Source organism: Oncorhynchus clarkii, unplaced genomic scaffold (genome assembly GCF_045791955.1).
Source record: "Oncorhynchus clarkii lewisi isolate Uvic-CL-2024 unplaced genomic scaffold, UVic_Ocla_1.0 unplaced_contig_1133_pilon_pilon, whole genome shotgun sequence".
In the NCBI taxonomy this organism is placed as follows: Eukaryota; Metazoa; Chordata; class Actinopteri; order Salmoniformes; family Salmonidae; genus Oncorhynchus; species Oncorhynchus clarkii.
Window position 1 is genome coordinate 1 of NW_027258270.1, and position 24,671 is coordinate 24,671.

Genomic DNA, 24,671 nt, shown 5'->3' on the forward strand with positions numbered 1-24,671 from the left:
TTAACACAGGGGTGAGTGTTGACGAGGACAAGGCTGGAGATCACTGTCATGTTTATTGAGTTTGAATAACAGCCTGGAAGCTTCAAAAGGAGGGTGGTGCTTGGAATCATTGTTCTTCCTCCGTCAAACACGGTTACATGCAAGGAAACACGTGCCTTCATCATTGCTTTGCACAAAAAGGGCTTCACAGGCAAGGATATTGCTGCCAGTAAGATTGCACCTAAATCAACCATTTATCGGATCATCAAGAACTTCAAGGAGAGCGGTTCAATTGTTGTGAAGAAGGCTTTAGGGCGCCCAAGAAAGTCCAGCAAGTGCCAGGACCGTCTCCTAAAGTTGATTCAGCTGCGGGATCGGGGCACCACCAGTACAGAGCTTGCTCAAGAATGGCAGCAGGCAGGTGTGAGTGCATCTGCACGCACAGTGAGGCGAAGACTTTTGGAAGATGGCCTGGTGTCAAGAAGGGCATCAAAGAAGCCACTTCTCTCCAGGAAAAACATCAGGGACAGACTGATATTCTGCAAAAGGTACAGGGATTGGACTGCTGAGGACTGGGGTAAAGTCATTTTCTCTGATGAATCCCCTTTCCGATTGATTGGGGCATCCAGAAAAAAAGCTTGTCCAGAGAAGATAAGGTGAGCACTACCATCAGTCCTGTGTCATGCCAACAGTAAAGCATCCTGAGACCATTAATATGTGGGGTTGCTTCTCAGCCAAGGGAGTGGGCTCACTCACAATTTTGCCTAAGAACACAGCCATGAATAAAGAAAGGTACCAACACATCCTCTGAGAGCAACTTCTTCCAACCATCCAGGAACAGTTTGGTGACGAACAATGCCTTTTCCAGCATGATGGAGCACCTTGCCATAATGCAAAAGTGATAACTAAGTGGCTCGGGGAACAAAACATCAATATTTTTGGTCCATGGCCAGGAAACTCCCCAGACCTTAATCCCATTGAGAACTTGTGATCAATCCTCAAGAGGCGGGTGGACAAACAAAACCCCACAAATTCTGACAAACTCCAAGCATTGATTATGCAAGAATGGGCTGCCATCAGTCAGGATGTGGCCCAGAAGTTAATTGACAACATGCCAGGGCGGATTGCAGAGGACTTGAAAACGAAGGGTCAACACTGCAAATATTGACTCTTTGTATCAACTTCATGTAATTGTCAATAAAAGCCTTTGACACTTATGAAATGCTTGTAATTATCTGACAAAAATATCTAAAGACACTGAGGCAGCAGACTTTATGAAAAGGAATATTTGTGTCATTCTGAAAACTTTAGTCCACCACGGTATTATTATGGCTGACTGTGTGATGTCATGTTTCATATTGCCTGTCAGTGCACAACAAGCGGCACCTTGGCCAAGCTTTCCAAACTCGTTACATCTATGAAGACCCTGGCAGCCAGAGCACTGACGGACTTTTCTGCTCACGTCAAGGTACGACATTCTAACCATTCAAAGATTGTTTTAGTTGGAAGGACTTTGAATTATAGAACCTTTCATCATCCAGCAACGGAACCTCAGACTGGATTGTTGTGATAATGTGATTTAATCAGACAGACAAGCGGGGGAGTTTCCCAAAAGCTTCATAGCACTGAGATCATGTATTTGGGCTGTGATTGCGTACATTCCAATGACCTAAAACGATCTGGAAGCTTTGAGAAACTCAACCCCGAATTGTAATTTTCCCCTTTCTCTCACAGACCAACCCTGATAGGGAGAGTATGTCCAAGGATGGAACGGTGCATGAATTCAACAGCAATGTAACAGCTCTCTTTTCTGTTTCCTCTCCATCAGTTTCCATTCAATTAAGTGAATCAGTAATGCCGATGTGCTTATCTAGATTTGTGTAAGGACAAGGGTGTTTTGTTCCAGAGGGGGTTTGTTTCCTTATATTGTTGCATCATGGGATACTAGACAGAAGACACATGTCAGTTTCTCACTAAATGTAGAATAAAGTATATTTTATTTTTTATCCCATTTGAACTGACCTAACTAAATATGTCTAATATGTTATTTTTTCTCTTACTGTCTCCAGACAATTCTATTCCTGCAGCAGTTGCTGTCCTTTGCAGATGCTGTTCGGTCCATCCTTTATCCTCATGATGTAGACAGTGACACAGTAACTATGGAGGTGTCCAGTAGTGTTCAGGTGGACGTTCAACATGACACTGGTACGGAGTGTTTCTCTTTGTTTATTAGATTGAGTTTTCGGTTACAAAACTAGATGGTTATTAGATGGTTGGTTTTTCCTCATTGAGATAAGATGTGTAGATATAGAATTGTTTTGTTCACCAGATGCAGATGAATCAGAAGAACAGCCATCAGACAGTCAGGAGTCCAAGGGGAATGACAATCAGAGAGCACTGAGTCCTTATGTCTGTGAGTGTTCAACATGGCTGTGTCTAATATCCAGAATGACACCTTTGACAAGGGCAAGACGCTGAACCGTTGGGTCTTAAGGCGTCCGCATGCTTCAGTTCAGCTGGCGGCTAGCCGAAGTCGAGTGGGCTCGCATAACTTCGCTTAAAAATTATTTTAAAAAGTGGCAATAGTACGGTTTGTCCATTTTGAGACACCGTAGCCAGTTTACACTTCCTCAAAATAATCAAATCAAATTGTATTGGTCACATACACATGGTTAGCAGATGTTAATGTGAGTGTAGTGAAATGCTTGTGCTAGATCCAACAGTGCAGTAATATCTAACAAATAATCTAACAAATTCACAACAACTACCTTATACACACAAATGTAAAGGGATGAATAAGACTATGTACATATAAATATGTGGATGAGCGATGGCTGTGCGGCATAGGCAAGATGCAGTAGATGGTATAGAGTACAGTATATACATATGAGATGAGTAATGTAGGACATGTAGACATTATTGAAGTGCCGTTATTTAAAGTGACTAGTGATACCTTTATTAAATCCATTTATTACATTTATTAAAGTGGCCAGAGATTTGAGTCTGTATGTTGGCAGCAGCCACTTTATGTTTGTGATGGCTGTTTAACAGTCTGATGGCCTTGAGATAGAAGCTGTTTTTCAGTCTCTCGGTCCCAGCTTTGATGCACCTGTACTGACCTCGCCTTCTGGATGATAGCGGGGTGAACAGGCAGTGGCTCGAGTGGTTGTTGTCCTTGATGATCTTTTTGGCCTTCCTGTGACATCGGGTGGTGTAGGTGTCCTGGAGGGCAGGTAGTTTGCCTCCGGGGATGCGTTGTGCAGACCTCACTACCCTCTGGAGAGCCTTACGGTTGTGGGCGGAGCAGTTTCCGTACCATGCGGTGATACAACCCGACAGGATGCTCTTGATTGTGTTTGTGAGTGTTTTAGGTGACAAGCCAAATTTCTATTCAGAATTGATCTAAGATAGTTCAAGAATTATGTCATTAATTTGCACGTTTTTGCAGAGATCTTAGTTGCGCAACTTTACATCTAACTAAGATGTTTGGTGCAGTGTTTCTCAATGAAAAAATATGCATAAAAACGAGTCGTCTCTCACTGAATGACAACAAAGACTTTACTGAAGAATCCCTACTGTTGACCAATCACAGACGAAGGGGGGTAGACTTCAGCTACCGACTTCAACCTGCCTCAAGAAAACAATGTGTGTGCCTGAACAACTGAAAAAACCCTTACCGAAGTACAAAACGAAGAAAAACGTCACAAAATGTTGTCATAATATATGCACAAACTCTTCCGAACTGTTTCGGCTGGGAAGCATGCGGACGCCATTAAGCTAAGGCAATATGCTGGCTTTTGGCTCCAAAGAAAGTAAATTCGATACTGGAGGTCCCATAATCTACTTTCACCCCTGATTATGAGTCAGAATCAGCCACAGGTGGTGTTTAGTTCAAGTGCCTTGACTGCCCCCATGTGGTGGCTATGTGGTTTTACATGAGGAACCTTGATTGCCCCCATGTGGTGGCTATGTGGTTTTACATGAGGAACCTTGACTGCCACCATGTGGTGGCTATGTGGTTTTACATGAGGAACCTTGACTCCCACCATGTGGTGGCTATGTGGTTTTACATGAGGAACCTTGACTGCCCCCATGTGGTGGCTATGTGGTTTTACATGATGTTCATGATTTCCCTTTTCCAGGTCAAGTGCTGGAGCATCTCCAGTACAACCTACAGAGTAAGGCCAAGGTGTACGAGGACCATGCTCTCGGGGCCATCTTCCTCCTCAACAACTACAACTACATCCTCAAGTCAATGAAGAAGTAGGCCCTCTCTGTACATTTCCAAAGTGTGTGTTAGCTGTAATACACAGTGTGGATGAACCGTTGCTTGAGTCTGGCATTAGGGCCTTGCATATTAATGAACAGGGTGTTGTGAAAAAAATCTTACACAGGGATACTCAAAGTCAATCTTAAATGAACCATTGTTTATTGTCAGCGCGCTGGAGAGGTTCCAACCAACTCAATGCACCATAGTACACATGTCAATCAGGAGCTCTGCCTGGGCAGTCCCAGCAGTTGTCTTATATATGACTATACATAGACAAGTTATATTTGCATGATTTAGCATAATTCATTAATCATTACCATCTTGTTTCATTAATGTGACCGGTCAATACTGGTTCATAACATGTGACAGGCCAACACTGTTTCATAACATGTGACAGATCAACACTGTTTCATAACATGTGACAGACCAATACTGTTTCATAACATGTGACAGACCAATACTGTTTCACAACATGTGACAGACCAACACTGTTTCATAACATGTGACAGACCAACACTGTTTCATAACATGTGACAGACCAATACTGTTTCACAACATGTGACAGACCAATACTGTTTCATAACATGTGACAGGCCAACACTGGTTCATAACATGTGACAGACCAACACCTCACGAGGCTTCTTTCTCTCTAAGCTGAGACCTTGAAACTGAGATATTTTTTGTTTGTTCTCAAAACACGGTCGTCCGTTCTCAAAACACGATCTGGGCGTACTGCCAAATTGCAGCTACTGATAGGTGATTTGTACAGTCAGCCACTTGCGTGATCACAGAAATTGGTTTATAGAACAGCAGATGAATAGAACTCAGAAATTAGTTATAAGAAAAACACAAACATTAATATTCCCATTACAAGGGTCATGTTTATTAGGCAACAAATGGAAGAAAACAGTCAAACAGGGAGGGGAGGGACCACCTGGAATTAAGAAATGAGAAACGCACATTTTATTTTTCAGTTACAAAACATTTTAAAAACTTTTTCTGTGGCGTGCCCTAATGAATACGAACCTGGTCATGCAGTTTACCAGAACACCCGTTCCAGAACAGTCCGGAACTATAATAATTATTTATTTGAGACATTAGAGATCCCTAAGGTTGAGATATTAACTAGGCCTAGACAACATAATGATCACTCAAAGTGACCTACATTTTGACTTTCCATGTTCTTTAGTTCAGGGTTGTAAGTGAATTTGTCACAGCTCACAGGGGTTATGACAGGGACATCTACCTGCAGGTCATCTCTGTTTGAAGTGGTTAAAACCAGCGGCGGGGATCCAGAGGTTGAGTACGGGGAACTGATTGAGCAACAGAAGCAGGTGTACCAGCACAGGTGAGGGACCAGGAATCCAGAGGAGGAAGAAGGGAGTGATGGAATCTAACATCGTCTAACGTTAGTCCTGATCATTATGTATTATTAGAAGAGACTAGCTGCCTCCTGCTAGCCTGAAATCCACAGCCTTTTCTGCTAACATTCCACTCTTTGTATTCCCTGTCATTGCTAAAACATGTTTTGCATGACAAGGAGTGGAATGATGACAGGAACAGATTGGTAACCAGGTTAGCATACTGCCCTTACGGCCCGGTGAATCATTGTAAATCATTAAATGCAATTTCCTCAAAATGATATTCATCAGTTCAGCTTTTCGGTCTCTGGATATGCTGCTAATATTGTCAACTCTGGAATACTTTAAAAACACCCATATTTCCTGTGAGATCCTGGCACTTGCTTTCCCTTGGAAATGTAATGTTTTGAATTCCCCCCTCTCCGGTGTGGGTTGACTGATCTACCAGCTCATGTTTGTTGCCTAGGTTTGTGATATTATAATATAGATTATACAGTGGTCATACATGCTCATGACAAGTGTTATAATGCATTGTAACTGCATCATAATGCATTGTAACTGCATCATAATGTATTGTAACTGCATCATAGTTGCATTATAACTGCATCAAAATGCATTATACCGGCATTATAACTGCATCAAAATGCATTATAACTGCATCAAAATGCATTATAACTGCATCAAAATGCATTATAACTGCATCAAAATGCATTATAACTGCATCAAAATGCATTATAACTGCATCAAAATGCATTATAACTGCATCAAAATGCATTATAACTGCATCAAAATGCATGATACCGGCATTATAACTGCATCATAATGCATTATAACTGCATCAAAATGCATGATACCGGCATTATAACTGCATCAAAATGCATTATAACTGCATCATAATGCATGATACCGGCATTATAACTGCATCAAAATGCATTATAACTGCATCAAAATGCATGATACCGGCATTATAACTGCATCAAAATGCATTATAACTGCATCAAAATGCATTATAACTGCATCAAAATGCATTATAACTGCATCAAAATGCATTATAACTGCATCAAAATGCATGATACCGGCATTATAACTGCATCAAAATGCATTATAACTGCATCAAAATGCATGATACCGGCATTATAACTGCATCAAAATGCATGATACCGGCATTATAACTGCATCAAAATGCATTATAACGGCATTATAACTGCATCATAATGCATTATAACTGCATCATAATGCATGATACCGGCATTATAACTGCATCATAATGCATTATAACTGCATCATAATGCATGATACCTGCAGGCTTTAAGTGAAGCATTACCATTACTTCACACGGGGACAATGCTACATTAAATCAAGTATCTTATGCTACAACTTGAATACAATGTATTTGTTGCATGCTTCGTAAACAACAGGTGTAGACGGACAGTGAAATGTTTACTTGCGGGACCATCCCAACACTGCTGAGAGAAATAATAGGAAAATAATAACCAGGAATAAATCCACAATGATTAACGATAACTTGGCTGTATATACGGGGTACCAGTACCAAGTCGATGTGCAGGGGTACGATGTAATTGAGGTAGAGAATAAACAGTAACAGCAGTGTATTCGATAAGTCAAAAGAGTTCATGCAAAAAGGGCCAATGGAGATAACCAATAGGTACAAGGACTAACTTTTGAACTATTTAGCAGTCATGGCTTGGGGGGTATAAGCTGTTCAGGCTTGTTGGTTCCAGACTTGTGGGCAGTCCAATGAATGATTATGCTACTGAACATGACTGATCTGTGCAGTGAATGTGTGCTGCTTGTGTGTTGCAGTTGGTTGAAGGTGACCGAGTGCCTGACTGAAAAGAATCTGCCCACCTTTAAGCCAAGTGACAAGGTGAGGGTAGATGTTTTGATACATTTTATCAGCATATCGATTGCGCAACCAGGGGTGGAAAGACCTTGGATCATTGTTACTCTAACTTCCGCGACGCATATAAGGCCCTGCCCCGCCCCCCTTTCGGAAAAGCTGACCACGACTCCATTTTGTTGATCCCTGCCTACAGACAGAAACTAAAACAAGAGGCTCCCACGCTGAGGTCTGTCCAACGCTGGTCCGACCAAGCTGACTCCACACTCCAAGACTGCTTCCATCACGTGGACTGGGAGATGTTTCGTATTGCGTCAGATAACAACATTGACGAATACGCTGATTCGGTGTGCGAGTTCATTAGAACGTGCGTTGAAGATGTCGTTCCCATAGCAACGATTAAAACATTCCCTAACCAGAAACCGTGGATTGATGGCAGCATTCGTGTGAAACTGAAAGCGCGAACCACTGCTTTTAATCAGGGCAAGGTGTCTGGTAACATGACCGAATACAAACAGTGCAGCTATTCCCTCCGCAAGGCTATCAAACAAGCTAAGCGCCAGTACAGAGACAAAGTAGAATCTCAATTCAACGGCTCAGACACAAGAGGCATGTGGCAGGGTCTACAGTCAATCATGGACTACAGGAAGAAATCCAGCCCAGTCACGGACCAGGATGTCTTGCTCCCAGGCAGACTAAATAACTTTTTTGCCCGCTTTGAGGACAATACAGTGCCACTGACACGGCCTGCAATGAAAACATGCGGTCTCTCCTTCACTGCAGCCGAGGTGAGTAAGACATTTAAACGTGTTAACCCTCGCAAGGCTGCAGGCCCAGACGGCATCCCCAGCCGCGCCCTCAGAGCATGCGCAGACCAGCTGGCCGGTGTGTTTACGGACATATTCAATCAATCCCTATACCAGTCTGCTGTTCCCACATGCTTCAAGAGGGCCACCATTGTTCCTGTTCCCAAAAAAGCTAAGGTAACTGAGCTAAACGACTACCGCCCCGTAGCACTCACATCCGTCATCATGAAGTGCTTTGAGAGACTAGTCAAGGACCATATCACCTCCACCCTACCTGACACCCTAGACCCACTCCAATTTGCTTACCGCCCAAATAGGTCCACAGACGATGCAATCTCAACCACACTGCACACTGCCCTAACCCATCTGGACAAGAGGAATACCTATGTGAGAATGCTGTTCATCGACTACAGCTCGGCATTCAACACCATAGTACCCTCCAAGCTCGTCATCAAGCTCGAGACCCTGGGTCTCGACCCCGCCCTGTGCAACTGGGTACTGGACTTCCTGACGGGCCGCCCCCAGGTGGTGAGGGTAGGCAACAACATCTCCTCCCCGCTGATCCTCAACACTGGGGCCCCACAAGGGTGCGTTCTGAGCCCTCTCCTGTACTCCCTGTTCACCCACGACTGCGTGGCCACGCACGCCTCCAACTCAATCATCAAGTTTGCGGACGACACAACAGTGGTAGGCTTGATTACCAACAACGACGAGACGGCCTACAGGGAGGAGGTGAGGGCCCTCGGAGTGTGGTGTCAAGAAAATAACCTCACACTCAACGTCAACAAAACTAAGGAGATGATTGTGGACAGCAGAGGGAACACCCCCCTATCCACATCGATGGAACAGTAGTGGAGAGGGTAGCAAGTTTTAAGTTCCTCGGCATACACATCACAGACAAACTGAATTGGTCCACTCACACAGACAGCATCATGAAGAAGGCGCAGCAGCGCCTCTTCAACCTCAGGAGGCTGAAGAAATTCGGCTTGTCACCAAAAGCACTCACAAACTTCTACAGATGCACAATCGAGAGCATCCTGGCGGGCTGTGTCACCGCCTGGTATGGCAACTGCACCGCCCTCAACCGTAAGGCTCTCCAGAGGGTAGTGAGGTCTGCACAACGCATCACCGGGGGCAAACTACCTGCCCTCCAGGACACCTACACCACCCGATGTCACAGGAAGGCCATAAAGATCATCAAGGACATCAACCACCGAGCCACTGCCTGTTCACCCCGCTATCATCCAGAAGGCGAGGTCAGTACAGGTGCATCAAAGCTGGGACCGAGAGACTGAAAAACAGCTTCTATCTCAAGGCCATCAGACTGTTAAACAGGCTGTTAAACAGCCACCACTAGTGGCTGCTGCCAACACACTGACACTGACTCAACTCCAGCCACTTTAATAATGGGAATTGATGGGAAATGATGTAAATATATCACTAGCCACTTTAAACAATGCTACCTTATATAATGTTACTTACCCTACATTATTCATCTCATATGCATACGTATATACTGTACTCTATATCATCGACTGTATCCTTATGTAATACATGTATCACTAGCCACTTTAAACTATGCCACTTTGTTTACATACTCATCTCATTTGTACATACTGTACTCGATACCATCTACTGTATCTTGCCTATGCTGCTCTGTACCATCACTCATTCATATATCCTTATGTACATATTCTTTATCCCCTTACACTGTGTACAAGACAGTAGTTTTGGAATTGTTAGTTAGATTACTTGTTATTACTGCATTGTCGGAACTAGAAGCACAAGCATTTCGCTACACTCGCATTAACATCTGCTAACCATGTGTATGTGACAAATAAAATTTGATTTGATTTGATACTGTATATTAAATTAAAAAAGGATATTTCTCAAATGACACTATCTACCTTTAAGTGGATTTGCTTGTTTTATTCAAACCTAATCACACCTTTTCTATTCTTCATATGTCATCACCATCGGGCTTCAGTTGAAAGAGAAAGACTGTCAGGTGATTAAAGACAAGTTCAAGGTAAGACAAGGAGGCCAGATTCCTCCATGTACCTAAAGGATCTGTTTCAGTACTAGTGATGGGGGGGGGGGGTCGATACAGATGCATATCGAGATATTATCTTTGACGATGTATCGTATCGTTTTGACAATACCGCAATATTATATTTGTGCTAGTTGGTTGTTCCTGCACCAAAACTCCAGTATTTTTCCTTCATAGCTTGTTCTCCCATCTTCATTTTAAATAAGGCGCCAATTTATTAGGGAAACAATTTGTTTTCAGCACTTTTTTATTTCCATGACTGATCAAAACTAGTTTTCTCATGTCTCTCTCTCGTCTCAGCAGCAGACATATGGTGAGCAATATGTTTGGAACATCAAATCGCAATTAAATCACAGTATCGAATAGCAATACATATAGAATCATGAGAATCACAATACATATAGAATCATGAGAATCACAATACATATAGAATCATGAGAATCACAATACATTTAGAATCATGAGAATCACAATACATATAGAATCATGAGAATCACAATACATATAGAATCATAAGAATCACAATACATATAGAATCATGAGAATCACAATACATATAGAATCATGAGAATCACAATACATATAGAATCATGAGAATCACAATACATATAGAATCATGAGAATCACAATACATATAGAATCATGAGAATCACAATACATATAGAATCATAAGAATCACAATACATATAGAATCATGAGAATCACAATACATAGTGAATCATGAGAATCACAATACATATAGAATCATAAGAATCACAATACATATAGAATCATGAGAATCACAATACATATAGAATCATAAGAATCACAATACATATAGAATCATGAGAATCACAATACATATAGAATCATGAGAATCACAATACATAGTGAATCATGATAATCACAATACATATAGAATCATAAGAATCACAATGCATATAGAATCATAAGAATCACAATACATATAGAATCATGAGAATCACAATACATATAGAATCATGAGAATCACAATACATATAGAATCGTAATACATAACATATTGGCACCTAAGTATCATGATAATATGGTATCGTGAGGTCCCTGGCAATTCCCAGCCCTAATCAGTACCATGTTACATCTCTACACAACAACCCTTATTCATACTCACAAACAGAATGATCACAAACGTCTAAACCCAACATGTCAGCTTATTTTATATTTGTTGATGTTATATATTTTATGACTGCTGCAAGATGAATTGCCTCTTTGAGGACATTAAAGTTTTCTGAATCTGAATGTCAGCTTAGGGCTCGTATTTATGGGGCACCGTTTGTGACATGCTATATTTATGGACACCAAAGATTGTAATGTTTGCATTTTCTGTTACAAAACAGTGCCCTCATTGTGATAACATGACGGTCCCCCCCAAAAATGATATGACCTTTGACCTCGTGTCGTCCAGAGCTTCAACGAGGGCCTGGAGGAACTGTATAAGGCTCAGAAAGCGTGGGCCATCCCAGACAGAGAGCAGCGCCAGGCCATCTGTCAGGCCCAGAGAGAGATGGTGTCCAAGGCCTACACAGCCTTTCTGCTGAGGGGAGTCATGGCATATCAGAGCTTATTACTGGAGACTGCTGCTGAATTCAGAATCAACCCCTATTCCCTAGCTCTTACTTCATAGCCCCTACTCACTATTTCCTAGCTCTTACACTCTAGCCCCTACTCCCCAGCCCCTATTCACCAGCCCCTACTCCCCAACTACTCCTGTAGATCTGAGCGGATTGGATGGATACAAGCATTATGGTAATACCTTCATCTTGCCTTCTGATTGGCCTAGTGAAAATGTTGTCGAATTGCTTCTACCTATCCAATCCTCTTAGATCTGCAAGGGTGGCTAGGGAATAGGGGGTCCATTTGGAATTCAGCACACATAAGGTGGTTGAATAACTGATGCTTTTCAAATATTGTAGGTGAAACTGGGATGTATGTTTGGTCTCTATGTACAATTCATGTGTTCTTTAATTCAGCACTGTTCAATATTGATGCAGTAAGAATTTCATACAGAACGCTGGTACAGTGATATTCATTTATTATGGTCCTTTACCTGTACTTTACACAGATGTGACCATGATTTCTCCAAACACCCTGAGAGATACCACAAATACAGCCCAGCGCAGGTGGAGGAGATGATCGAGAGACTATTTGATATCTCAGCCTGAGGTTGAGAACCTGCTTAGTTAGGAGATAATATAAGGCCTTCACACTGCCTCTATAGGAAATAACACACTGTTGATTTGTTTTCACACTACTAATACTACAGCTTCAGTCCCCATAACATGTATTCATTAGAGTTCTAGGCCTCTATTCTGGGGGATTATAGCGCTACAGTCCCCATTACATGTATTCATTAGAGTTCTAGGCCTCTATTCTGGGGGATTATATCACTAGAGTCCCCATTACTTGTATTCATTAGAGTTCTAGGCCTCTATTCTGGGGGATTATATCACTACAGTCCCCATTACATGTATTCATTAGAGCCCTAATTGCTAAATGTATTATTACACATGACTGGCTAGTTCTAAACATGTTTAAATAAATATTGTTAAAGCCCTACTTAAGAATAAACACATCTATTTATTTTACCCAGAAACTCAAAACAACTAGCTTTTTGTTTGTGCTTGCAAAATTTCTGAAGACCCAAAATACACCAATATTTTTTTTTAAATGGTTGTTGAAAGCGAATAAAGAATTTATGACCAGAAATCTAATTGGTTGATCTTACATTGAGAACCAAAGGAGAAATATAAAATGACGACTGCATAAACGATGAGGACGGTGAGATAGATACAGAAACAGATCAAGTCCACTTTGTTGGCAAAGCGATGGTGTAAAGCATTTTTCTGGTCTTGTGCAGCCATTTTGTTGAGAAACTTCACCACCTTCTGGAGGGCTGTATTCTTCTCTTCCTCTGAGGCTTTAATATCAGACTTGGATTCTAGACAAAGTAAAGGAGAGAAAAAAGGAAAACCTATTATTAATATAACATGATTAAATAAAAAATGAAAAATGAATAAAAAATGACCTTTTTGTAAAATGACATAGTTTTCAGTGACAGATGAAAGATGAAATGGAGTAGCTGTCTGGACCAGCGTAAACGCCAGACAAATGATGCTAACAAGAAAAGATGCTGGGAAAGACTGCAGCTAAAGGGTACGAATTAAAAGGTTGAGCATTAAAATACAACTTGACTAGTTTATGATGATGAAAGTAATGTATGGGGTCCCCAGTGAAACTGGTTGCAGTAACGTCATTATGACTTCATGGTCAGGTTAACAATGGTTGTATAAGGACGTTTTGTTAATGTCTTTGGAAACCATGAAAATATATCTTGCTCTGTGGATAACTGAGATGACAGAAGAATGAAAAAGTTTACCCTCTTCATTGTCTGTGTCTTTAAGCAGTGAGTCTTTGGACTTGGAGAGGCTGCAGGGCCAGAGAGTGCCACACTTAGCCAGGCGTGTGAGCACCATAGACTGCAACGTGCTCAACACCAGGATGACCAAACAGAAACAGAAGTGCTTTCCTATGGAGAACGAGAGAGATGTGTGAGTGTTATATGGTGGCAGAGAGGTCCTGTATACATGAAACCGACATCAGTGTGCTGCTACCAGTATATCTTTCTTTACTGTCCCTGTAACATACCGGGCTGGAAATAGTGAAACTCTGCACCCAACGGATCACTAGGATCACTGTTGCTGTTCAGGATCACTGCTCCCAAATTGACAACATACCAAACAAACTATTGAGCTGCAGAAAAATATCAAATTCGATAGCTCCCGTGGCGACATTTCAAGCTAGCTGTGAAATAAGCTTATGGAACATTCTTAACTCTGTTACATACACACCGTTTATAACAAAATGCTGTTTCATTCTGGTGCATTACACACGGGATACTCACGGATGATGGGGCTGCACTGGCCTCCTCCAGGCAGTAGGTCGTTGAGGATGATGAGGAACATGATGAAGCTGAGAACCAGTGTAACCTTGAATGAGATACGCTCGCCCCCTCCCAGCGGCAGGGAGAAGCTCACCACATCTGCCACAATGATCAGTATACTGGGCAGGACCAGGGACAGAAACGGGTTTTCAGACCGCATTTTCAGCGACACCTGTGAAGACAGACAGGTAGGCCAGACTGAAATCATTTGTTTTTCCGAGTTCTTGCGTCTAAACGTATAGCATTTGTTTAAAATTGAAAGGGAAGAGCATTACATTCCAAAATCAGACTGTCAGATGTTTTCAGAACTCAAAAGAAGCCTTATGTCAATCAGTCCACATCCTTCACCATCGGTTGTGCAGATCCAACTATGCCTTAACCCCAATTAATGGGAAAAGAAACGCACTGCAAATTTGGAATTGTGGCATGTATGGATCTACACAATACATAGCCTGGGATGTGCATGTATAGATCTACACAATACATAGCCTGGGATGTGCATGTATAGATCTACACAATACATAGCCTGGGATGTGCATGTATAGATCTACACAATACATAGCCTGGGATGTGCATGTATGGATCTACACAATACATAGCCTGGGATGTGCATGTATAGATCTACACAATACTACTTATGAAAGGTATAAAAACATCAGATACATTTTTATTTAGGTGTATTGTTTTTTTCTGTGTAAATGTTGTTTAAGCTCTGCCCTTAACAGGAAGAGTAAAGTATCTTTACATGTCCCAGATAAACAACTGAAATCACCAGGAACACTCACTAACCCATAGATAGATACTTTACATGTCACATAAACTACTGAAATCACCAGGAACACTCACTAACCCATAGATAAAGATACTTTACTCTACATGTCACATAAACTACTGAAATCACCACGAACACTCACTAACCCATAGATAAAGATACTTTACTCTACATGTCACATAAACTACTGAAATCACCACGAACACTCACTAACCCATAGATAAAGATACTTTACTCTACATGTCACATAAACTACTGAAATCACCACGAACACTCACTAACCCATAGATAAAGATACTTTACATGTCACACAAACTACTGAAATCACCAGGAGCACTCACTAACCCATAGATAGTTGCGATCATCTCTGCCTCCTTTAGTGTTGAGTTCCACCTCCTCGGTTAGCCAGTCTCCACGGTTTGCACTAGTTGTGCTCACTTTCCCAAAGTTCAGGAACATGCCACATCCTGGAAAAGCAGATATTTGATACTAATTCAGTCATTCAAAGATCATACCGTACGTAGCTTCACACCCCTAAAAATCTGTTGTTTTAGGGGTGTAAAGATTTACATTTTTTGTTCAGTTCATTTCTTGATATGACTCTTATTTTGGTTCTCAGAAGAATTATGGAAAAATGACCCATTTTTTTTTACGTAATTTTTTTGTTGTCGAAATAATAATACAAAATCTATCTATACTAATACTTCAGTGGTGGTAGCCTACTGTAACACATATCTCAGAGCCACTTTGGTGAAACAACCTCACTTTGATTCATTCTGGCAGCCATATCCTTTGTTTGTTAGCGTGGGGTCTCAGAGAAAAGAGAAATAGAGAGAAAAGAGAAAGAGAAATCATTTGCAAAATGCAATAAAAAAAAACAAGTGTCCAAATCACCATTAAGTAACATCAAACTAAATATGGTTGATTTGGCCATGAAATGTTGACAATTGCCCCGATCACTCCCATTGATTTTTTTTGTTAGCGGTGGCTAAAGTGTTGTTCAGAGAGAACTGAACCATGGGTTAATGTTTCTCCAGGCCCATAGACTACTTTCAGGGTGAGGAACCAACCATCTAACATCAAGTTGTAAAATCATGAACTTCCCCAATAAGGCTAAAGCTTAAGGAGTAATCAAATAAGAATATGGAAGATTTCTAGAGAGTGTTCTTGCTTTCAGCATACACACTAATAAAACACTGCCTCCTCTCATGGTGTTTCATACCGCTCAGAACATAGTGTTTGTCTTCCACCCGGTGCTCTTTTATAACACCCCCAGTTCTCATGTCTATCGTCATGCAATACTGCTAAAACCATTCACCCCAGTATCTGTCTATTTCACTCTGACGTGAACTATACAACACATAAAATATGCTCTTTATAACACCCCCAGTTCTCATGTCTATTGTCATGCAATACTGCTAAAACCATTCACCCCAGTATCTGTCTATTTCACTCTGACTTGAACTATACAACACATAAAAGATGCTCTTTTATAACACCCCCAGTTCTCATGTCTATCGTCATGCAATACTGCTAAAACCATTCACCCCAGTATCTGTCTATTTCACTCTGATGTGAACTATACAACACATAAAAGATGCTCTTTTATAACACCCCCAGTTCTCATGTCTATCGTCATGCAATACTGCTAAAACCATTCACCCCAGTATCTGTCTATTTCACTGATGTGAACTATACAACACATAAAAGCTTGCATTTGTTATGTTGTTTATATAATTCTTATTCGTGCTTAACTTATTCATTTACCTTATTTAATGTGGGAGATATCTTAAGCCTACATTAAAGATTGTCCATCGTTATCATTTACACAGGATGGTATAATGGTCATTTTTTCCCCTCCTGAAAATTGAGCAAAAAAAAAAATCAAGGACTGAACCAAATCAAAATGTTTGACCCATTACACCCCTAAGATTCACTGTGTCCAGCCCAAAAGGCCAATTGGTTCTGCAGCATGCTACACCGGCCCAAACACACCTCTGTCACCACAAACCTGGAAGGGACAATGATGTATATATATACACACTGTACAGTAGATGACTGATGGGGGGCGCTGTGTTGAACCACCGTGCCTACATCTTGGCACCCCCCCATCATTGTATTTTTTTGGAAGAATTTATTAATGTCTACATTTGTTTTTGCTACATTTATTATTTTACAGACTCCATAGAAACACCTTGAATAACAGCTTCATACATGGATACACAGATAGTATTTAACCCCTTATCTCCATATATTATTGCATACATTTAAAAAAAAAACTTAAACTAGGCTCGTGAGAGACTCACCTTTCCATAGAAGGGTCATAGTGTGTAGTCAAAACTGTTCGGATGCTACAGACAGAAGTTGGCATATCGGCAGTACTGACTTCAGACCAGTCCTGTGACTGTTGTGGGGGTCATAGAGCAAAAACGGAGAGAACCGTCATGTTCCTGAGAGTCTCATCTTAATAGTTTGTAGGCCAAACCGTATGGACTCTAAAGACATTTTTGTGAGAAGACCAATTTTCGGGATGTCTCATGGTCTGATAAATACCGCCCTAGCTCTGACACCTTTCATCGCAGATGCGGAATGGCGATATTGGCAGGCGCAGTGGATTGAAACACATTTCATGAGAAAAACAGATATCATCTTAAATTGACAGATTTTTATGGGGATTATTATGCTAATTCGATTTCCACAGGGTCGTGGGCATAGACTTTAGGGGAGTTTTAAAATATACTTTTTTGGAATTACAAATGTTACTGTCACCACAATAACAGAACAATACTTAAATGCATGTAATTTTGTCCTTGAAACATTTAATTGAAATACTGTAGAATTACATTCATTCCTATGGAGCACTGCTCCTACTGGGGGAATGGCTTCAATGCCTCTCAATGGCTAATACATAGCATCAGCAATCCAGGGTTTATATACCCCTTGATTTATTCTAAAAATAAATGTGTTACACATCTGATTTTTGGGGATTTTCTCCCATTTTTCCCTGCATATTTTCAAGTTAGATGGGGAGCGGCGATGAACAGCAATTTAAGTTTTTTTCAATGAGATTCAAGTCTGGGCTTTGACTGGGCCACTCAGGGACTTTCACATTCTTGTTCTGAAGCCATTCCATCGTTGCTTTGGCTGCAAGTATTCACCCCCAGTCTAACGTCGTTTGCACTCTGAAGCAGGTGCTCATCAAGGATGTATTTGGCTCCATTCAATGTTCTCTCTATCCTTACCAGTCTCTCAATCCCTACTGCTCAACAGGGTAGGGATGGCGTTAGAGGGTGATGAGCTGTGCCTGGTCCTCTCCAGACATAGTGGTTTGCATTCAGGCCAAAGAGTTCCATTTTTGTCTCATCAGACCACAGAATATTTTTGCCTTATGCTCGAGTCTTTCATATACCTTTTTGCAAACTCCAGACGTGCTGTCATGCGCCTTTTTCTCAGGAGTGGCTTCCGTCTGGCCACTCTCCTATAAACCCCAGATTGGTGAAGTGCTGTAGAGACTGTTGTCCTTCTGGCAGGTTCTCCCATCTCAGCCAAGAAACTCTGTAGTTCTATCAGAGTGGTCATTGAGTTCTTGGTTACCTCCCTGACCAAGGTCCTTCTTGCCCGGTTTCTCAGTTTGATTTGACAGCCAGCTCTAGGCAGTCTGGGTAGTTTCCATGTTTTTATTTATTTCCCAATGATGTTGACCACTGTGCTCTTGGAAACTTTCAACACTCTAGAAATTATTTTATACCCTTCCCCAGATATGCCTCATCACAATTCCCAGAGATCTACGGACAGTTCCTAGGACCTTATGGTATAATTTCTGCTCTGACATGCACTGTCAACTATGGGACCTTACATAGACAGGTGGATAGTGACATATCAAGGATGATCAAAGGAAGTTGGATGCACCCGAGCTCAATTTGTAGTGCCATAGGAAAGGAGTGTGAATAATTATGTAAATTCAAGTTCTGTATTTGTAATATTTTGTATAAATATGCAAACATTTCTAAAGACATTCTCATGATGGGGTATTGTGTGTAGATGGGTGAGAGAGAAACAATATATTTAATCATTTTGAATTCAGGCCATAACAACAAAATGTGGAATAAGTCAAGGGGTTTGAATAATTTCTGAAGGCACTGTACATCATTGGTAGGGAGGACAGTCAGGGAGCATATAAAACTCCAAAGATGACAAATAAACTGAATTGCATCATATACGGAATTGCAGTAGGCTATACAGATTTAAAACATGTTTTCGTTGTTTTTGTTAACATCTTGTTTTTAATAAGATCTTTGGTAAGTAATAGTGCGCAATAGCAGTTTAGCAGACAGAATGAGGATTGAAATGATGCACTTACCTTTAAGTGCCCATACATTGATGGCGATGGGGCAGAAATCTGAAGCGAAGGGGTAATTGTACAGATTGACCTCACAGCCCACCACAGTGTTCATGATGACCATGTGCTCTATAGTCCCGTTGCTGTGCACCAGTAAATCCTTGTTGCCGTGCTTCATCGTTGTTTGCACTCTTTAGACATGAGAAGTTAAGAACAGACTGAGGATTGATCTACTAAACTGTCACACCTAAACATTTGGCCACTCCAAAAATAAATACTGTATCTCTATTTAATTTCTGTAGATGTTTTACTCGCTATTTAGAAGATCATGTTATAAAAGGAATCAAGAATAAGTTAAATATAACTTACTGGTAGGTTATTGTATTCTGTTGTAAGTGGACTCACCCATTAGTCACATGGAGTTCAGGAGTCCAGATTTTACTGACAGGCAGGACCACCACATCATGATGATAGACTGATGTGTCCCATGATAAATCAGGGTCTTCCCAAGACTGTAGTGTATAATCATAATGAGTAGTATTACAAAATGGCACATTTACTTGAATGTTTCTGGATTATTTTTAATGTGTACTTACCAACATAACTTGCAGATGACTCTCGAAGCGAAGATCTTTTGTGTCCTATTTAGAAGATAATAAGGGATAAATGCCAACGTTCTGTACATTCCCTTGGAAAGAAACGGTGGAGCATGTGTTATATTGTAAGTATGTTGAAGAGAGGGACAGATGGAAGTGTAGGATCGTTGGGGGGGATTTTGGGGATGGGAGAGGGTCTATTAGAAGTTAGTAGGGCTCTTTTTTTTCACAGAAGTACTACATTTAGGTAGGATGATTTAGAAATGTTGTAAACCGTGATTGACCTCACTCCAGCACAGTAGGTGGCGGCATGCACCTTTAACGTTGGTTTGCAGACCGCCATTATATCTGAGAAGATAATGATTACCTTGGAAATAATGGACGACGCGGCGGTGTCAAGTCCCTTTGCAGTTTATTTTTCCATTGTAATGTACAGAACTGAGGAGTTTCTCTCACTTATATCACAGTTGCCAAAGAAAATACTAAAGCACACATTTACTGCTAGGCATAAAAATGTTTTAATATTTTCATAAAGATAATTCATACATTCACATTTTTGTTGCTAGAGACCCAGTCGTTCGTTCGATTAGTTAGATATTTACGCGTTCTATTTGTTGTGTTCGCTGCCAACGTTTTTGCAGTGGTGGAAAAAGTACTCAATAGTCATACTTGAGTAACTTTCTAATAAGGTATACTTTACTTTTATACTATACTTTTACTCAAGTAAAAGTCACCCAGTAAAATATTACTTCAGTCAAAGTATTTGGTTCTAAATATATTTAAGTATCAAAAGTAAATGTAATTGCTAAAAATATACTTAAGTATCAAAAGTGAAAGTATAAATAGATTCCTTATTAAGCAAAGCAGATTGTCTCGGCACAATTGTCTTGTTTTTAAAATGGATGGACAGCCAGGGATACACTCCAACACTAAGACATAATTTACAAACGAGGCATGTGTTTAGTGAGTCTGCCAGATCAGAGGCAGTAGGGATGTGTTCTCTCGATAAGTGAGTGAATTGGACCATTTTCCTGTCCTGCTAAGCATTCAACATATAACGAGTACTTTTGGGTGTCAAGGAAAATGGAGTAAAAAGTTCATTTTATTATTATTTGTATTTTCTGTAGGAATGTAGTGAAGTTTTCAGAAATAGTAAAGTAAAGATTTCGCAAAAAAACAACTTTAGTACTTCAAAGTATGTTTACTTTACACCACTGTTTTTGTCCCTTTCTTGCTAGTTAGCCAACAAGCTATGGCTAACACAGTCACGATCTCTGCAGTCAGAATAACAGCAAAGTAGATTTGTTTAAGATTTTTTCTATTGACATTAATTTGGATACATCACAACAGTGAGCTCATCATGTCGGATTTTGCCTGACATAGCTAAAGTTTGCCTTCCCGTCAGGACGCTCGACACTGTTCATTACGAGAAGATTGCATTGCATATCAAACACTAGGCTATAAACTGGCTAAATAGTTTGTTGCAAGCAAATCTGGGAACCTAAATCAAAAATACCAGTTGAGAACAGCTGGCCAAACTAGAAACGTGGGAAGATTTGACCGCATAGCGCCGCCGTCATGACTGCAAACATGTATGTTCATTACTCAGTCTGCAAAAACAAATCAATGATAGCTAGCGAAGTTTTCCCCGTTGTACCTGGGTTTACAATGTATCCAATTTCGGTTTGTGTGGTTGTTGGTTTAGCTTTTTGTAACTTTGTAGCAAGTACGGTCTGCATGTGTAGGCACATAATGCATCATGATTGCAAGGTGTCCCAATTTATTTTCCAACTTGCACAATATATTTTTCAACTCTCCCGTTAGCTGGTTTTAATATCCATTTTAGAATGCCCTTTCAGCCAATTAGAAATTAGTATTCAACAACGCTGTGGTATAATTAATCATCACATAATTATATGTCTGTCAATAGGTTATCTCTGAAACTCATCACATTGTACAAAACTCAATTAAAAGGAACAGAAAGTGACTTACGACAGACAGAGTTTCATACACTATTAACGGCACACTGATATTTGAGATGCATGATGGAGACTGTGGCTGACTCAGAGCTTCTTTCGCAATCAGCATGCTGGCCAGACATCGACGTGTTGTACAGGAGGGTGTCGTTGCACTGGATGAAGTGGCTGTGTTGGATGGTTGGTTTGTACTGGCTGTGTTGGATGGTTGGTTTGTACTGGCTGTGTTGGATGGTTGGTTTGTACCGGCTGTGTTGAATGGTTGGTTTGTACTGGCTGTGTTGGATGTATTGGGTGCTTGGCCTGCATTGGCTGTATTGGATGCATTGCCTGGAGTCATTTCACTAGCTAAAATTGCTGCATTGGATGGAGGGTCTGCTGCAGACACTGTGGAACCAGAGACAGGTATATCATTTCAGAATAATACATTGGATTTATATAGCGATTTTCTAGGAACCAATGATGCCTTCCAATATTTTAACAACCACAGTACAATAAATAAAACAATCTAAATTCAATCGGATAAGGTTGTTGACTTGCTTCATGGTAGCAGAAATACTTTAAGAAATGAGGAGATAGGAATCTCCGCTCATTGACAATCGCGTTCACGTTGTCATATGTTGTCTCACGCGGTTGTTAATCTAATCGTGCCGAAATCCCTTGTAGAAAGTTAGTTTCCAGACGCATAACATGTTTATTTTCTTAAGTAAGTAATGTCACAAATAAAAAAAACTAGGTAAACAAGATACATATCTCAGATCTCTGAATATATTTCTAATGTGCTTTTTTTCCGTGTAATTCATGCTAGTGTTGGATTTTTGAGCTAGCGCTCAATTGACTCCCATTCGCTCATTGAAGGAGTGCGCTTCTTGTCCCAGATTTACCCAGAATGCACTGTGCGGCCAATTGACAACGCGTGGACATTGTACACAATGGGCGTTAATACGAATCAAATGGAGTTTCCCATCTCCCCATTTAGAGTATTTCTGATGGCTTCATAGTAGTGACTCAATAAGTCTGAAAAGTGATCTAAACCTGGTACTCTAAATCAGTTATATTGGAGTGATACTGGACTAGAGATAAGAGTACCAGGTTTAGATCAAACAACATACTACATTGCCAGCTTTTAGTGCAACATGTTATACAGCTTCAATACACTTAAAAATGTATTTGAATATTTTATTTCTAATTGTTTTCATGACTTTAGTAAGATAATCTGTTTGAAAGGTAATGTGCTGCATTTTTCACACGCAGCCCAAGCAGTGCGTCAAAATGGGACGAGGCAGTTTGAAACATGTTTTGAATATTTCAGCTTGTTAACCATTTGAAATGCTTGTTTCGCAATGTTTACTTAAAATCTGCTAATAGGAACGAGAAAGACGATATTCTTCTAGTGTAATCTGTGCCTGTTTTAAGAAGAGTAAAATGGAGCCCAATGTCTTACCTGTTAGCAAGAGTAGAGAGAGGAGACAACATTTCAGCACGCTGTGGTCCATGGGTCTCATCCCTGCACGTCCTCCTGTCACAAAGTACATGGTCAGTTAGACATTGGTGCGCAGTCTTAGTAGAAATGACTAGTTTCCTCCAATGAAACGGTTAGAAGAAGGACTGAAAACCTACCTTTAGATGCTTAGTGATCACCACTTGCCTTCTCCTTTCCTTTCAAGCCAAAGCCTCACCTGGGATGACCCTTATAAAGGCTGCTCTGGAACATTTGTCACGGCAGTCTTCCATGAGAACATACACACCCCCACAAACTGTCTACATTAGAATATTATCCTCGGTATTGTACAGGATGTGCTTGGCTATAATCCCAAAATAATGAGTTTTTAAATTAACCTCCCAGGATTCATTTCACCATCTTGTGTAAACAACAACCCACAACAGACAGGTAATTACTAATTACTGTGACTAGGCAGAAGTGGATATACTGCACCTCCACCTGCCTCTAAACCCTGTAGTTGGCTATATGTTTCACTGGACCTCAATAGGACCGTAGGCTGTTATCATATTGTTGAGCATACAGACTTCATACAGACAATAATACAAAAGGGATTGAGTTGGTTTATTTGAAATGTCATCATGCATGGGCACCAGACAGCACTGTGGTTTCAGTGGTGCCGTCTCCTCTCTGGGTAATGGAGAAAGGTTGCCATCTCCTCACTAGTGGCTCATGAAGCAGCTTGTTTTGACAGCTGGTTGTGGACTAATTGTCTGGACATATGAAACTACCCACAGTTTAAATTAGAGAGTAATTCTGATGTAATAGTGTTTATGTATAGCATCAGAAGGGTTCAAAATTAAATAAAATGTATTTATATACCTTCTTACGTCAGCTGATATCTCAAAGTGCTGTACAGAAACCCAGCCTAAAACCCCAAACAGCAAGCAATGCAGGTGTAGAAGCACGGTGGCTAGGAAAAACTCCCTAGATAGGCCAGAACTTAGGAAGAAACCTAGAGAGGAACCAGGCTATGAGGGGTGGCCAGTCCTCTTCTGGCTGTGCCGGGTGGAGATTATAACAGAACATGGCCAGTCCTCTTCTGGCTGTGCCGGGTGGAGATTATAACAGAACATGGCCAGTCCTCTTCTGGCTGTGCCGGGTGGAGATTATAACAGAACATGGTCAGTCCTCTTCTGGCTGTGCCGGGTGGAGATTATAACAGAACATGGCCAGTCCTCTTCTGGCTGTGCCGGGTGGAG

At 40.8% G+C, this 24,671-nt stretch overlaps 1 protein-coding gene and 1 pseudogene across 2 annotated transcripts; one reads left to right on the forward strand and one right to left on the reverse strand.

Moving 5' to 3' along the window:
• The first annotated feature begins 1,348 nt into the window (after window positions 1-1,348).
• The window catches only part of LOC139396413 (exocyst complex component 7-like), a 36,643-nt pseudogene continuing 13,320 nt past the window's right edge, over window positions 1,349-24,671 (forward strand).
• LOC139396412 (5-hydroxytryptamine receptor 3A-like) lies at window positions 12,380-22,080 on the reverse strand. 2 transcript variants are annotated; one of them, XM_071143450.1, is made up of 8 exons: window positions 21,985-22,080; window positions 19,993-20,037; window positions 19,802-19,908; window positions 19,418-19,587; window positions 15,403-15,524; window positions 14,247-14,457; window positions 13,722-13,871; window positions 12,380-13,262 (listed from the first exon to the last, which is right to left on the reverse strand). In XM_071143450.1, exons 1-8 carry the CDS (start codon window positions 22,078-22,080, stop codon window positions 13,039-13,041), a joined length of 1,125 nt encoding a protein of 374 aa, XP_070999551.1. In that variant the 3' UTR covers window positions 12,380-13,038. The 2 variants fall into 2 exon arrangements, with proteins under 2 accessions (XP_070999551.1, XP_070999550.1); XM_071143449.1 differs by having other exon boundaries at window positions 12,380-13,283.